Source organism: Hippopotamus amphibius, chromosome 3 (genome assembly GCF_030028045.1).
Source record: "Hippopotamus amphibius kiboko isolate mHipAmp2 chromosome 3, mHipAmp2.hap2, whole genome shotgun sequence".
In the NCBI taxonomy this organism is placed as follows: domain Eukaryota; kingdom Metazoa; phylum Chordata; class Mammalia; order Artiodactyla; family Hippopotamidae; genus Hippopotamus; species Hippopotamus amphibius.
Genome location: NC_080188.1, coordinates 125,180,640 through 125,196,732, shown reverse-complemented (window position 1 = coordinate 125,196,732; position 16,093 = coordinate 125,180,640). Strand labels below are relative to the sequence as shown.

Below are 16,093 nucleotides of genomic sequence, written 5' to 3'. Positions count from 1 at the left end.
TTCTCAAACTTACCCAAACCACCCTCCGAACCTGTGAAGCTGGGGAGGTGCCGCCTCCCACATCAAGCCTCCTCTGAACACCTATGAGAATTGAGTACCCCTCCTGGGACCCCACCCTCCCCCATACTCTATATACACTGGACTGAGACAGGACGTCTAGCCCATGGGCTAGTGACCTCACAGGCCTCAATTTCCCGTCTATAAAAGAAGTGGGTTAGAATCCAACCACTGAGGGATGCAGTTCAATGCAGAGACCAGCAGCATGTGTCTCGAAGATAAACCAGGAGGACGCCCCAGTTCCCCCACTGCTCACTGCTGGGCTCTGTGTGGGACGCTGCTGGGTGCTGAGATGTAGTAAAAAGCCACATGGTTCCTGCCCCCTGTGGGATGCACAGCACGCTGGGGAGACAGCTATGCAGAAAATCACACACACACACACACACACACACACACACAATGTAACATTGCAGCTGTACTATGTGCATTGACAGGGAAGGAATTTAGCTTCAGTGGGAAGATCAGGAAAGGCATGGGGGAGGGGGTTGACCATGAAACCGAGATCAGGAATGACCTGGTTAACTAGGCAAAGTGGGGAGGAAGGACGGGCCTTCCAAGCAGCTGAAGCGGAACGTGCAAGGGTGCTGTGGCAGCTGGAAGCATGGCCAATGTAAAGTTCAGAGAACGTTCATGTTTCATTGATTCCCAGGCACTTTATTTCTCACACTTGAATCTCTAAAGTCGGGTTACATGGTAGAGTTGCTGGCTGGCTGGCAGCAGGCCTGACATCGTTGTCATTGGCTGCACGTGCCCACACTTCAGAAGCATCAAACCCTGCAGAAAGGGCATCAGCTCCTTGGAAGAAAACCCCAGAGATGAGAGCAGAGCACTCTTAACCCCAGGCCCCAAATGGTGGGAGCTCCCAGGGGAGGGGAACCAGACTTGTCAGCAACGCTACCGAAGCAGAAATCCAGAGTCAGCTCGCTCTGCAGTCCTGCAAAGCTGGCTCTGGCCTCCAATGGCTGCTGGTGGGTTTCCTGTTGTCTTATGACTTTTCTTCGTGGGTGGGGTGGCGGGCACGTGGCTCTCCCAAACTCTTGATGCCCCACAGGAGGGGATGGCAGGGAAACACACAGACCTCACACCTCTGTCAGATTCCAAATGTGAAGGAGTTTTCTGAACAGCGTAAACAATTTATTTTGCTTCTATTTTCCTTTGTATGTGTGCCTTAGAATTATATATGATGAGAATCTATGTCTAAGTCAAAAAGAGCTCCTTCGGGTGGTATAAAATAAAGAGTCTAGTGATGAAAGAGCCTTGGGACATAGTTAACTGGCAGCATTCCTCTTTAGTGGCAGCTTTTACAATCGTTGACATCTTAGACTTGCTGAAACAGGGCAGTAGTGCAGACACGAGCTTATCCTGAGCCAGTCCTGGTCACAAGCACGTTACACTTACTAACTTATTTGCACAGAACTAGGTTATGAAATAAGGACTGTGGATTAGCTCCAGTTTACAGAGGAGGAAACTGAGACTCAGAGAGGTTAAGAAACTTGCCCAACGTCACACAGCTCTGAAGTGGTAGCCTGACCAGGCCATGGAAAGTCGTGCGGGCTTGTCAGCAAACGAGCACACCCAGTTGTTTAAGCCTCCCTAGCCGCATCTGGAGATGCAGGTGATCCTCTCAGAGGGTTGTTATGAGGATTCTGTGAGATGGTGCCCGGCTTAAGGGTTCATTAAATGGTCCCTACTGTGGTTCTTATCTTTAGTGTTAATAATATCAAGGGTCCGGCCAGACTTGACCTATCTGCATCCTCCCTCCCCAGCCCCGCCCCCCAGGGATTCCAGCCTAGGAAGTACTCCATAACGCCCTGCCCTTGCTCAGCGGCTCCAGTCACACGCTTCCTCCAGCCTCCTGGGAGGCCTGGGCTGCACCGCCCCGTTGGTCTAGCTGATTGCTCTCGCATTCGTCACTCCAGACATGCCCGGCTGCACCTCAGTCCCTCAGTCTGGTGCTATGACTTGGTTCCGCTGAGTCAGGCAGAAGGCGGCTTGGGGGAAGGGAAGAGGCTGGGGAGGAGCTCCCTCATCAGCTGACACTGAGATCCTGGGATTTCCAGGCTCAATGAACTATCGAGGGACATTCACCAGGGGCTGGCAGGGGTCCCTGGCCTCAGGCTAGATTTTGTCCTTTAAAATCTTGTTCCAATGCAGGATCAACAATGTCAAGCTTGCATGAGGATAGAGAGAAAACGATCAAGGGTCTCGCTCAGCACGCCCAACCCCGGTCCCCAATGCCCCATTAGCATCCTCTGCGTCCTCCCTGAGCTGCAGCTGCCCAAGTCTGTCTATCACAGGTGGTTGCAGCTGCACACACACACACACACACACGTGTGCACCTCCATGCTTTGAAATATATTTCACTATCTGCTTCATTTCTGTTCAGAGCCATTGGCCTTGCCCTTTTGAATGGCTACATACTATTCTCCTGTGGGGCTATCCCATCATCACTTCGACTATCTCTCATTGACAAAGATTTTTAATATTTGCATCTTTTGCTATTACTACAGTGCCATAATGACTGTCTGTCTCAGAGATCTTTTTCTGGAAGTTTTTAAGGGGTGGGTTGGTGCCCACTGCCGCCAACATGTGGACCCAGGAGGCAGGCAAGAAGCAGAGAAAGACAGACAGACAAATGGACAATGTCGTCCACTGCCTGCGGCCTCCTCCCTCGGGGCTCAGCTTCCCTAGCTGCATAGGGTAGAAGCAGGAAGGACTCCCACTTCCCTTCTGGTTTGGAATTTTCTGGGTACCCCTGGTCTGACCCCAAAGGCCAGAGGCAGGAAGGCTCTGGGGCTCCGAGAAGTAGAGTCCAGGGAGGCCAGGGCAGGTGGCAGCTGGGTTCAACCAGAGCCCAGGACCAACTAGAGCTGAGTCAGAAAGCGGCTTTCTCTCCCTGCCTGCAGCGGCCCCACCTGGGCCCCCAGTGGCTTGGCTGGGCCCCAGCTCCCTAACCAGATGGTTCAAGAACGAAAATCCTAAAACAGCCTCCAGGGTCTTCTGGGCACCTGACCCTCTGGTGTTAGGTCTGAGGGACTCCCTCCTACCCAACCAAGTGTCTGAGAAGGGGTGGCTTTCCCACTCACCATTTGGGGGTGGAAATAGCCAGAGTTGGACAAGAGCAGGAATGCTCAGCCCAGTGGCCCAAACAAGCTGCGCAGGTGGGAGGAGGCAGTGGGGAACAGAGCCAGGGCGGGTGGGGCCCAGGGCCGTCTGTCGAGAGCGGGCCAGGCGCCCAGGGACTCGGGGTGCAGCCTGCAAGGCCTGGGCCCAGCTCTGAAGAAGGCCGGGTGCAGCCCAGCCCCCACGACCTGACACTCGGCCAGCTCTCCCTTCCTGCTGTCCCCAGGGCACCCCCACGCGCCTGGGGGCCCTGCCTCGCCCCGAGCCTCTCCCCAAGCCTGGCACCGCACCAGTCCTTCTCCTGGTGGCCTCCACCCAGTGCCCAGGGAGTCGTTCGGAAACGCTGACCGGCTTGTGACCCTTCCATGCTTAAAACCCTCCAGTGGCTTCTGCCTGTACTTTGAATCAAGTTCCAGCCTCTCACCATGACCTCCCAGGCCCCGCAGAGCAGCCCCGGCTCGCCATCTGACCCCTGCCCCTCATTGCACAGCCCCCTCCTCAGCTGCACACCCCCTCCCGTTGCCTCGGTCTCTCTCCCGCCCTCAGCACCTTTGCCTTTGCTGTTCCTCAGCCTGGAACACGCTTCCCAACCCACACAAATGCACACACACGCCCTCCCCCATCCATCTCCTTCTTACCCTGCTGGTGTGCCTAATGGCCTCTTTCTCAGAAAAGATTTTCCCTTTCTAAAGGAGACCCCCATCCTTCTCTCATAGTTGTCTTTTGTTTTTTCTCTTCTTTTTTTATTTATTTGGCTGCGCATGGTCTTAGCTGCCGCACACAGGATCTTTGTTGTGGCATGCGGGATCTTTTCATTGTGGCATGTGGCGTCTAGTTGCCTGAGCAGGGATTGAACCCGGGCCCCCTACACTGGGAGTGCGGAGTCTTAACCGCTGGCCCACCAGGGAAGTCCCTCCCCTCGTAGTCTTATGCCACCCTGCATCTTCCCTTGTTCGTTTCATCTGCTCTCCACTAGAGCGGAAGCTCCATGAGGGCAGGGACACCATGGGGTCATCAGGGCTGCAGTCTGGGCCGAAGAAACCAAGAGAGTGACAACACATGCTGACCATTTGCCCACGCTGGCTCTGTCCTTCACATGTTAATCACTCAGTCCCCTCTACAGCTGTAAAATACAGGTACCATTATTACCGTCTCCATTTTATGATGAAGAAACTGAACACAGAGAGGGTAAGTCACTTGCTTCAGGACACACAGCCAGGAAGTGTCAGAGCCATGATACAGAGACAGCGAATTAATGTGTTTGAACAAATGAATTCCTGTTTCAAGATGAGGAAATTGAGGCTCAGAGGGGTGTCAGGGGAGGTAGGGCATCTGAGGGTAAACCCAGGTCCTCGCTCTGAGAGCTGCGTCTTCTCCCCCGGTCCCCATGCCTTGTTGCTGCCTGGTGGGAGGGCAAGGCTGGAGCCCAGTTAGCAAGCACAGGGAGACCCAGAACCAAGGCCCGAGGTTGCCAGCCTCCCTCGTAATTAAAGACACACACATCAAAGACAGGTCCGAGGTACCACTGAATATTCATTAAGTGAACAAAAAATAAATCCAGAAGCTAAAACTCAGGTTAGCACACTGTGGGGAGAGGAACACAGGCACACATCCCCAAAGGCCTTTAAAATGGCCTCAGGGTTTTCAGACACCAGTGAAACCGCCAGCTCCCTTTGACTCAAGCACTCTTGGCATTTGGGAACATACCCAGAGGAAGAAGCCCAAGAGGAAACAAAATCAGAAACATGTCTGAAGCTGCCCCTAGCCAAATCGTGGAGATACCCAGATGTCCACCCGGAGAACTCAATCATCCATGGCTTGTGGATGGAATCCCAGCTCTACCCTCATCTGGGCTGCTTAGTCCGGACTCTCTTATCTGCCTCACCTTTAGCCTTTACACAGGCTGTTCCTGCCACTTGGAACACCCTTTTCATCCCTGCTCTTCTGGCTATCACCTCTTCATTTCTCCGCTGCAGCTAGAAGTCCTTTTCTCCCTTCCTTTCTCTCATGGGAGGTAGGGTAGTGGTCAGGGTCCTTCTTCTGTGATACCCCAAATGACCCAACCTGCTCCTCTCCTTCACAGCTTCACCATCCTGATTGCAAGCGCCCTGCTGGAGTCTGGTGCCTCCACTAGACTGTGAGCGCATGGAGGTGGGAACCAGAGCTGCACTGGCGCTGCCCAGGCCAGGAGCCCCGTGCTGGGGCCTGGAGTTGTGCCCTGCAGGGCCAGTGCCCGGCATAGTCACTGCTCTGTCCCGGAGCCCCACACAGAGCCTGGCACAGAGATGACTCTCAGCAAACAGCTGCCAGATGCAAGATACTGATGTGACTGTGGGGGTCCATGGGGGCAAGTGGAACCCCCGAAAGTCTGGACATGCTTTCATAAGTACACAAGGATGTGGACACATGCATTGCAATGCTCAGTGAGGCAAACAGCAGTTTCATCTTGGGAGAAGTCACTGAGATTAAAAATCTATCTTAGGGACTTCCTTGGTGGCACAGTGGTTAAGAATCCACCTGCCAATGCAGGGGTCATGGGTTCAAGCCGTTGTCCAGGAAGATCCCACATGCCGCGGAGCAACTAAGCCCGTGTGCCACAACTACTGAGCCTGTGAGCCACAATTACGGAGCCCACCTGCTGCAACTACTGAAGCCCGTTCGCCTAGAACCCAAAAATCTAACTTAGGGAATTCCCTGGCAATCCAGTGATTGAGACCCTGCTCTCTCACTGGAGGGGGCACAGGTTCTGTCCCTGGTTTCGGAACTAAGATTCCCACATGTCACATGGCTCAGCCAAAATCAATCAATCAATCAATCAATCAATCAATCAATCTAAGTAGCAGTGATGGCTGCACAACTTGGTGAATAGACTGAAAACCACTGACTTGTTAGCTTTGCAAGGGCAAATTTTATTATGATATGTGAATTATATGTTTAAAAAAACTCAATCTTTGATGAAGCTGAGGGTGTAGTCCGCATGGACTGGTTCAGAGAAGGGACCAGGAATAGACTGTTGTCCTCAACGAACAGGATGGATGTGGAGCCTCAAAGGTTAAAGTGACTTAGGCAGGGGTAGGAAAGGGATGGGCACCCGAGGCAGTGAACGTTGCTGGGAGATGCCGAAGAGGCAGGAGCTTAGAAGACCCACAAGCTAAGGAATTGGGGTGACTGTGGAGACCACAGTTGCAGGGATAGAGCTTGGGGACGTGAGGCAGCCACACAGGATCTGGGACAGCTTAGTATGTGCCCCTGCCAAGGCTGATGGGGGCAGCAGGGTAGTGACACTGTCGCTTGGGAGGCTGAGGAGCCCCCCAAATTTCCTCTGCTCAGAGGCAATCCCCTCATGTGGTCCACACTGCTTGTTGTCCACCCAAAATCCTTTCTCCTTTCTCCCATTCTCCCTTAGTAATATAACCCCTGACTTTTTTTTTTTTTTTTTTTTTTTTTTGGCTGCGTTGGGTCTTTGTTGTTGCGCTCTGGCTTTTCTCTAGTTGTGGTGAGCAGGGGCTTCATTGCAGTGCATGGGCTTCTCAGTGCCGTGGCTTCTCTTGTTGTGGAGCATGGGCTCAAAGTGCGTGGGCTTCAGTCGTTACAGCACGTGGGCTCAGTAGATGTGGCACACGGGCTTAGTTGCTTCGCAGCATGTGATATCTTCCGGGCCCAGGGATGGAACCTGTGTCCCCAGCACTGGCAGGCAGATTCTTAACCACTGTGCTACCAGGGAAGGCCCTAGTACTTGTCCCTGTGTCTGACTTTTAGTTAGACACACGACAGCCTGGAACAAAGTCAATGTTTCCCAGCCTCTCTGTGGCTACTATGACCACGTGGCTGTGTTCTGGCCAAGGAGATTTAAGCAGAAATGATACACGGCAGCTTCCAGAAAACCTTTTTTAAAAGACAGCTGTATCGGCCTTTTATCTCCTGTTCCTCATTTCCTGCTTCCTCTTGGCTGGACTTTGACTGTGATAGCTGGAACTCAAGCAGCCACATTGGATTGCAAGGTAGAAGTTACATGTTTAAAATGGCAGAGTGGCAAGAGGGAAGGAGCATGGGTTCCAAGTAATCATGGAACTGCCATACTAGCCCTAGATTTTCAACCTTCCTACTGCATGTCTGTGAGCTGAGCCTCTATATTAAGTCACTGGTATTTACATCACTCTCAAGCGAGTCTAGTTCTAGTCGGAACCACTATGGTCAAATTTATGTTGAAACAATGGCAGCCAATATCCAAGAAGCTGGAGAGAAGATAGCTTTCTCTCTCCCTCCTCTGCACTTCTTGACTCCTTCCCAAAACACGTGTTGAGTATTTCCCATGTTCCCTACCCTGAGCAGGGCACCTTACCTGTGTTAAGAAAAACATATGATGCCCAGCTCACGCCGGGAGAGCTGGTGCAAATATTAGTAACACAGCAGATTGATATGCGTGTTTATTTATTTTTATTTATTTATTTATTTATTTATTGGCTGCATCGGGTCTTCATTGCTGTACGTGGGCTTTCTCTAGTTGCAGCAAGCGGGGGCCATTCTTCATTGTGGTGCACGGGTTCCTCATTGTGGTGGCTTCTCTTTTGTGGAGCACAGGCTCTAGGCATGTGGGCTTCAATAGTTGCGGCACAAGGGCTCAATAGTTGTGGCTCACAGGTTTAGTTACTCCGCGGCATGTGGTATCTTCCTAGGGCAGGGCTCAAACCCGTGTCGCCTGCATTGGCAGGCAGATTCTTAACCCCTGCGCCACCTAGGAAGTACCAATATGCATGTTTATTAACACCAAAAATCTGTGCTTTCACACAGATGTTACCTAAACTTCTCTTGAAGTTATACAAACACACATGTATGTACACACACATACACACACACTTTCCAATGTCACTCCTCGATGCCTGTGCAGCCAACCAAACCCCAACCAAGACCAGCAGGGTGTGTTCACCTGGGGCCAGTAGCCTCCAGGGCTCCCAGTCATGGTGCCTGCATCATGGCTGCAGCCCAAGCCTAGTCCCAGAAGTGCCGGCACTCCCTCCAACCCTCTCTTGCTGTCAGAAGCTCAGGTTTGATTCGCTAGGAGATGACAAAGATTCCCCTGGAGATGTCTTCCCAGCTCCTTTGGGTGAGGCTTTGGGGGCCGGACAACATAAGGAGATCCTGGGGACCTAGAGACATTGGACGATAAGAGCATCGCTGGCCCCATTTTACTGAGGCCCAGACAGGCACAGAACAGGAATCACCATGGACAGGCCTGGGATTTGGTCTCTCTCCTAACTCCTAGCTCTTTCCCAACCAACATGAAGTCTGCATGGTGCAGCGCAGGGGTTCTTTTTCTTTTTCCAGCCATTTATTAGGCACTTAGTGCTAGGCACTGTGCCAAATGCTTTACGTAAACTGTCTCATGCGTTCCCCACAATGACCCTATGAGTTGGGTTGGATTATTTCCACTCTAATGATGAGGGAAGTGGGGTCAAGGAAAACTAAATACCCTGCCCAAGGTCCCTAGCTTCTTGGTAGCAGGCCAGGATTCAGAGTCTGGTAGTCTGAGCCTGAAGCCTGGCAACCCGTCTGCTATGATGCCTCCCAGGTGGGGGAGGGGGTTTACCTGGAATTCTGGTAGGACTTCAGGGGTTCCTTGAAACTTTTTTTAAATAAATTATTTATTTATTTATTGGCTGCGTTGGGTCTTCGTTGCTGCACACGGGTTTTTTTCTCTAGTTGCAAAGAGTGGGGGCTACTCTTCGTTGCAGTGCGTGGGCTTCTCATGGTGATGGCTTCTCTTTTTGTGGCTCATGGGCTCTAGGTGCGTGGACTTCAGTAATTGCAGTACATGGGCTCAGTAGTTGTGGCGCATGGACTTAGTTGCGTGCAGCATGTGGGATCTTCCCGGACCAGGGATCAAACCCATGTCCCCTGCATTGGCAGGCAGATTCTTAACCACTGCGCCACCAGAGAAGGTCCTCCTTGAAGCTTTTTTTCCTTTTTTTTGTTTTAATTAATTTATTTATTTACTTTGTTGCTGTGCGTGGACTTTCTTTAGTTGTGGTGAGTGGGGGCTACTCTTTGTTGCGGTGCGTGGGCTCCTCATTGCCGTGGCTTCTCTTGTTGTGGAGCAGGGGCTCTAGGCGTGTGGGCTTCAGTAGTTGCAGCACATGGGCTCAGTAGTTGTGGCTCACGGGCTCTAAAGCACAGGCTCAATAGTTGCAGTGCACGGGCTTAGTTGCTTCGCGGCATGTGGGATCTTCCTGGAGCAGGGATCAAACCTGTGTCCCCTGCATTGGCAGGTGGATTCTTAACCACTGCGCCATCTAGGAAGCCCCCTTGAAGCTTTTTAAAGAGCATGTAGGTGCCCCGTGTGTGCACACGTGTTCAAACGTGCATTTTCTAAGGAAAGGAGCATTGCTCTTAGCAATGCTTCAAAGGTTTTTTGTTTGTTTGTTTTTTTATTGGCTATGCTGGGTCTTCGTTGCTGCACACAGGCTTTCTCTAGTTGCTGCGAGTGAGGGCTACTCTTCATTGCGGTGCGCAGGCTCCTCATTGTGGTGGCTTCTCTTGTGGAGCATGGGCTCTAGGTGCATGGGCTTCAACAGTTGCAGCACGTGGGCCCAATAGTTGTGGCTCACAGGCTCTAGAGCACAGGCGCAATAGTTGTGGTGCACGGGCTTAGTTGCTCCATGGTATGTGGGATCTTCCCAGGGCAGGGCTTGAACCCATGTCCCCTGCATTGGCAGGTGGACTCTCAACCACTGCACCACCTAGGAAGTCCTCAAAGGAATTTTTGACCCAGAAAAAGCTCAGAATCGCTGATACTGAGCAGAGTCCTTGAACTTCTAGGTAGACGTTGCGATGGTCTTGGGCAGGTCAAGACATACCAGGGAGTTTTACTTGCAGATATGTCGGGTGGATGTTTGAAGGCTGGTTGACTGGTTTTAACGTTGGCCTTTCAGCCACCAACAGCCAAGAAAGGTCACCTTCAGTGCTCTGTCAGGTATAGACCCAGGCCTCCAGAACCTGCTGGTCCAAGCCACCGTGGCCTGGCCTGCCCTTATCTATGGGCCTGAAGCCTGATGTGTCCGCCCTGGAGGCATAGCTCTGCCAGATGCTATTGCCATGAGGTGGCTGATGGACCTTCCAGCACCTGGAGCAGCTCGCAGGACACCCGCCTCCCCAGTGAGCTGAGCCACGTGGCCAGCAGCCAGGCCCACTGAGGCCAAAGGCCCACCTCCACCCACACCCAGCTCCCATCATGCTGTCCAAAGGGGCCACCCGGGCCCTGGAAGCGCCCCCATCCTTCCCAAAAGGCCAAGGTAGCTGCAGCAGGATGCTGGAGGGGACACTTCCTCTCAGAGGCCTCACTGGACCTCAGCCAGCCTGACATGAGGCCAGAAGTGGAGGAACAGAGGCAGCTGAGTGGCATGGATGGAGACTGGGCTCGCCCTGAGGAGCACTGAGGAGCTGCCAGGGTAGCACGAGGTCTGCTGGGAAGAGGAATAAGGGCCCGTTTGACCCGCCACCTACACTGGCAGACACCTGGCTCCAAGAGCCCAGCTGCTGACTCGGTGCTCCTGGGGCCTCCAGACCACTCACCAGTGTGCGCATAGGTGACAGTGGGGGAAACCCTACATACGCCTCAGTTTCCTCATTTGTATGACAAGAGGATTGAGAGACAGTGTCCGGGAAAGAAAGGGGCTTCCCGCCATCCATCCCAGGACAGTGCTGTGACGCAGGGCTTGGCAGGGGCAGGTTACAAGGGCTTGGAAAGCTGGAAGGGTGGTCAGTCCCCTGCCCCCCGCCCCAGCCCGGGACCACTGAGGGGTGACAGGTTGTGGGAGAGAACTGAAGGGACAAAGGTCAGTGGGCATGCCATCTCGGGCAGGCTGAGCAGCTGGGACCCAAGCAGGGAGGCTGGCCCCCTGGCAAGGAACCACCCAGGTGGATACCACCCCAACCACCCACCCACCCCATAGACCTCCAGCTGACTGATCCCCTGGACTCACCCTTCCAACACCCACAGGTCCCGCCGTCCCAGCCCCCACCTCCTAGGCATCACTCAGTCATCAGTCCTGGCCTCTCCCCTGCCTCCGGCTCACCCTGCTCCAGCTCCACCTCCACACAGGAGCCCACTAGGAATCTGACCTGTCACTGCCCCGCAGACATCCTTCACTGGCCTGAGGGGCCTGCAGGTTGAAAGATAAGCAGCTTACAGAGCTTCGAAGGCCCCCCTGCCCTCCCGGCACTGCAGCGCCTTGGGGCTGTTCCACCCTTGATACCTATGGCCACTTTGTCCCCCACCAGGAACATCATTCCCCCCATCTCAAGGGTTGTGTCCTCCAAGAGACCTTTCCTTGACCTTCCCTGAGACCTCTCAGCCTGCCCTAGCCAGCTCTGCATCTGCCCTGAGCCTCTGCAGATGGCCAGGCAGGACAGGGCACATGGCAGGGCAGTGCCACACGAGTAAAGCTCCCAGAGGCCAAGTCCAAACTCCTTTTAAGTGGTTGGATGAGCCAGGCCTACTTACTTAACCTCTCTGTGCCATAACAAGGCAGTAACAGTTCACACGCCACAGGACTGCGGGGAGGATTTATAGAAGAACTCAAGCATCTGCCTCCCTTAGGCTGTGAGCTCCTGAATATGGCAGGTGTCTAATGATCACTGTCTGCCGCCCAACACAGGGCTTTCCATGGACAAGAAGCAGAGGCCCAAGGGCAGGGCCTGCAGGTGGCTATGAACCTCAGCCCCAATGCCTGCTGGCCTCCCTGATGCCCTGCTCCTCACAGTACACCCACTGCTGGGCAGGCCTCACGGCATCTCCTCCCCTCCACAGCTCACCCAGACTCTGCTCCCAGGAAGCCCCCCGGACTGAACCAGCACTGCCTCCACTGATGGAGTCCTTTCTGCCCATCAAATGGTCCCAAGTTGTCAGGGGTCTTTCTTGGGATGTGGGTCCTCCCAGAAGGGGTTCAGCAGAGTCTGAAAGAATGGTGGGTCTGAGGTTTGGCTCAGGTTGGGGTAGGGAGGGGCACCATGGGCCAAAGTTTCTACCCTGAGGTCTAAGGTTGAAATGAGATCAGCTATCACCCAGATATCAGATGCAAAAGGTCACAGACTCCAGACGAGCTCCCTCTTCACGTACTGCTCCTTCCCTCGCTCTTCAGACTCCTGGCCCTTTCTCAGCCTACGGATGGATGCTTCATAACACTCCTTCAAGAGGCCTTCGCTGATCACCTCTTAAGTTAAATCAGGGTCCCCTACTAGTCCCCACTTCAGCCCCTGCCCATCACCCTCACAGCTTGAGTGTCAATAAGACCTGGCCCTGGGCAAAGCAGCAATTCAAAATCAAGGTGGCACCATGGTTAAGAATCAGCCTGCCAATGCAGGGGACACGGGTTCAATCCCTGGTCCGGGAAGATCCCACATGCTGCAGAGCAACTAAGTCTGTGTGCCACAACTACTAAGCCCACGTGCTTCAACTACTGAAGCCCGCACACCTAGAGCCCATGCTCCACAACAAGAGAAGCCGCCTCAATAAGAAGCCCGCACATCACAACGAAGAGTAGCTCCCGATCGCAAAACTAGAGAAAGCCCACACACAAAGACAACAAAAACTCAATGCAGCCAAAAAAAAAAAAAATCAAGGAGACAGACGTGGACCAGAAGTGTTTACTGCAGAAATCTGGTCAAGGTTCCAATTGAGTAGCCCCAACTGAGGCTAGGCTGGGGCCCTCTGCTCAGGGCTGGGCAGGCGAAATAGGAAAGGGTAGAAGGAGTACATCTGGGCCCGAGGTCTCAGAGCTGTGAGATGATGTTGGGGGCCAGGCTGCAGGTGAGGCCTGTGCCATCTGGCTCCACGTTCAGGGACTTGACGATGCCATCCTCTATCACCATGGAGAACCTGCCAGAAAGAAGGGCCAGGCCAGCTGAAACAGCCTGGGCCTGGAGGCTGCGAATGGAGACAGGAGGGGTAGCAGGGGAACCCCATGGGGGACCTTCCTACTTTTACCTCTTCAGCCGTCGATTCCCAAAGAGGGACACCAGTGAATCATCTAGTAACAAATCTGTCTCCTGAAAGGAGAAGCAGAGGAAAGGTCAGGAACCCCTAGAACAGGCCAGGCCCCCTGGCTGCTCCCCACACTGGCCACGTCCCTCCAAGTCCCTGCTTCCACGATGGAGGCTGGGGGTGGGGGGAGTAGGGGGTGCACTCACCTTCCCAAAGGCCCCAGTGGGGTCTGCCAGGAGCCGAACCTACGGAGAAAGTAACGGTCACAAGAAAAATCTCCTGCTTGGTCCCTGGTCCCCGGCAGGACCCACACCTCACCTTGCCCTCTGTGTTGTGGGCTTGTCCCCACTCTTTCGTCACAAAGACATCATTCACGCTCACACACACCACCACCTGGATCCCCTTGGCCTTCAGAGCATCTGCCTGCTCCAAGTACCCTGGCAGGTGGGTCTGGGGAAGGGAAACAAACAGCAAACAGATAATCACCTCTGCTCTTCAGCCTACCCTTCATCTCCAGGCCCTCCTCACTTGCCTACTTCAACAGCTTTGATCAGACAGTGAGAACCATGTAAGCCACAGTTCCTTTTTGCCTTGGCCACTGGGAAGCTCGGATCCAAACTTAAGTGTTCCTTGGTCAAGACCATGAACTTCCCATGGACAGGACTATGTCTCATTTACCCGCATCCCAAGTCCCTTCCACAGTGACTGTCACCCAGCAGGATCAATGAGAGGTGATGGATTTCAGTGCATCACCTTTTCTCTGACATTCCTGGTACCTGTTCACAGGCTCAACTTATTTTTTAAAAACCCGATATGCTTTTTTAACTGTCACATCATCTACATTCTCTTGGTACAAGCTACCCAGGACTACATGGAGGACTAATGAACAATATAAACATGTACACAAGATCCCAACTGCTGAGCCCCAGAAGGGCAGCCCTCACCTGGGAACAGCCGGGGGTAAAGGCCCCAGGGACTCCAAACAGCACCCCCTTCTTGCCCTTGAACAGCTCTGCCAGGTTCACCTTGTTCCCAGGCTCCCCTTCAAATACCACCACTGATGGGATGGCATCTCCAACCTAGAGGGAATGACACCAAGGAAAGGGGGGTGGGTGGGTGCGGGAGGCCAAGGCCAGGGCAGCAATGGGGGGGTGGAACACAAAGGGCGGAGTAGCCCCACCTGGCCTGGTCCCGTGGAGCCAGGATCTGGCAGGGAAGTCCAACCTTGTTGGAGCTTCCAGAGGTCCCTCCTCAGCAACCACCTAGTTACCCCACATCCTCCAGGTTTCAAGGTGGCCCTATTCCTCTTAAGGGTCAGTTGGTGACAACAGAAAAAGGGAGAGGCCTCTCCGGGTGTTGGTGTTGCAAGAGGTTAAGTAAACAAGCTGTTACAGGAAAAGAGTAGGATAGATGGGCAGGAGGAGGAGGGGAGGAGGAGGAGGCCCTGACAACGTGAACGCCAGCCACGGCTGACTGTCCCAGCCTCAAGAAGAGAAAAAGGGAGGGCAGCAGAAGGAAAGCTGGGAAGCGGGCTGCAGGTTCCTACATCCAGATGGCAGAGAATAAAAGAAGGAATCTCTTGAAGGGGGAGGAATCAGTCCACCTGGGAGTGTGTGAGGGCTTCATGGGGCCAGAGGAGGTAAAGAAAAGGGAGAAAAGTCAAGGGTGAGGGGAGAGCCTCTGAAAAAGCAGCAGTTGGTTGTAGGATGGAGCAGAGGGAGGGGGTATCTCAGAAGACTGTGGGGGCAAGGGGGAGTCCCAAGGAGCTGGGGATGGTTCCAGAAGACGGGAAGGGTGAAAAACTCTGCAGAAGGGGGGGAATTAGCCACGAGTGGCGTGCAATGGGGGAGACAAACCAGGGTTCTAAGAAACACCACCTGTTTCAGAAGATGGATTGAGAGTGATACCCAATAACTTGACAAAAGCGAGCAGGAGAGTATGGAGGAGGGCACGTTATGGGGGTTGCAAAGGGCTCAGGAGGAGGAAGCCAATCTCCTGACAATGGCGGAGACCCATCACAGGTGTCCCAAAGTGGACGCAGGAGGGAGAGGAGGGGAAGGCCCCAAAGCCTTGGGAACTGTCCCAGAAGATGGGGCATGAGACCCCTAAAACTGGCGACAACGTTGCAGCCACGCGGCAGCTCTTGCTGAAGGGATGAGGGGGACAGACGGCGGGAGAAGCCTCTAGGGCGGCGGGGAGGGGTCCGGAGGGTAAGAAAGAGGGTAACCCTCCCCCAGACAAGCGGGACAAACGGGCTTGGGGAAACAGGCGAGGGAGCGGGGAGGAGGGGTTAAAGAGGTCAGGCCTGGCTGGGCCAGCGGTCACCTTGATTGGGGCCATGGCTACAGCGGCGCTTCTGAAACCTCGGACCCCAGCAAACGTCCACTCTAGACCTCCTTTCAGGCACCTTCCGGCTGCCGCTGCTGCCGCTGCCGCACACTCAAGGGTGGTCGCAGAGGAGACCACCGAGCCAGCTCTACTACCCAAGATGCGCAGGCACGCCACCGGCATGCCGGGTCTCTAAGCCACCACTGCCCCGCCCCTACCTCACCGCTGCGGTACAAAGCTGGGCGGGACCAGAGCCGCTATTACGCAACGCTGCGGAAGGCGGGGCAAAAGGCGGAGCGTAGGCCGCTCCGGCCCCCTGAGAGGAGCCTCCACTGCGCAGGCGTGGACGGCGCGCACGGGGCGGAGCTTCCTGCATTAGGGGCTGAGTCCCTTGCACACTTGCAAGTGGGCGGAGCTTTCGGAGGCCCCGCAGCTTATTTGCATACAAGGATAGGGCGCCGCTGTTTTGATTGGCGTAATTTACGGAGGAGGGCAGTACTTCCATGCCTTAACCGCAAGCAAGGGGCGGCAAATAATGGTGTCAGGCGCCTGTGTAAGAGTAAAGCGTATTTATTTTGCATTCCGCGAAGGCCCCTGGAATGCAGC

The 16,093-nt window shown here is 54.1% G+C and overlaps 1 protein-coding gene across 1 annotated transcript; it reads right to left on the bottom strand.

Moving 5' to 3' along the window:
• Positions 1–12,800: 12,800 nt before the first annotated feature.
• On the bottom strand, positions 12,801–15,728 carry PRDX5 (peroxiredoxin 5). The gene is made up of 6 exons (XM_057727277.1): positions 15,485–15,728; positions 14,104–14,238; positions 13,478–13,609; positions 13,366–13,404; positions 13,163–13,224; positions 12,801–13,054 (listed from the first exon to the last, which is right to left on the bottom strand). Exons 1-6 carry the CDS (start codon positions 15,668–15,670, stop codon positions 12,949–12,951), a joined length of 660 nt encoding a protein of 219 aa, XP_057583260.1. The 5' UTR covers positions 15,671–15,728; the 3' UTR covers positions 12,801–12,948.
• Between the last annotated feature and the right edge of the window lie 365 nt (positions 15,729–16,093).

What these genes read in the sequence shown, in the direction of transcription:
- PRDX5 (XM_057727277.1), bottom strand. Translation starts at nt 15,670, where the DNA reads ATGCCGGTGGCGTGCCTGCGCATCTTGGGTAGTAGAGCTGGCTCGGTG. An exon ending in CCCACAACACAGAGGGCAAG is followed by an intron (nt 13,405 to 13,477) that starts GTGAGGTGTGGG and finishes CTTTCTCCGTAG; the next exon opens with GTTCGGCTCCTGGCAGACCC. An exon ending in CCACTGGGGCCTTTGGGAAG is followed by an intron (nt 13,225 to 13,365) that starts GTGAGTGCACCC and finishes TTCTCCTTTCAG; the next exon opens with GAGACAGATTTGTTACTAGA.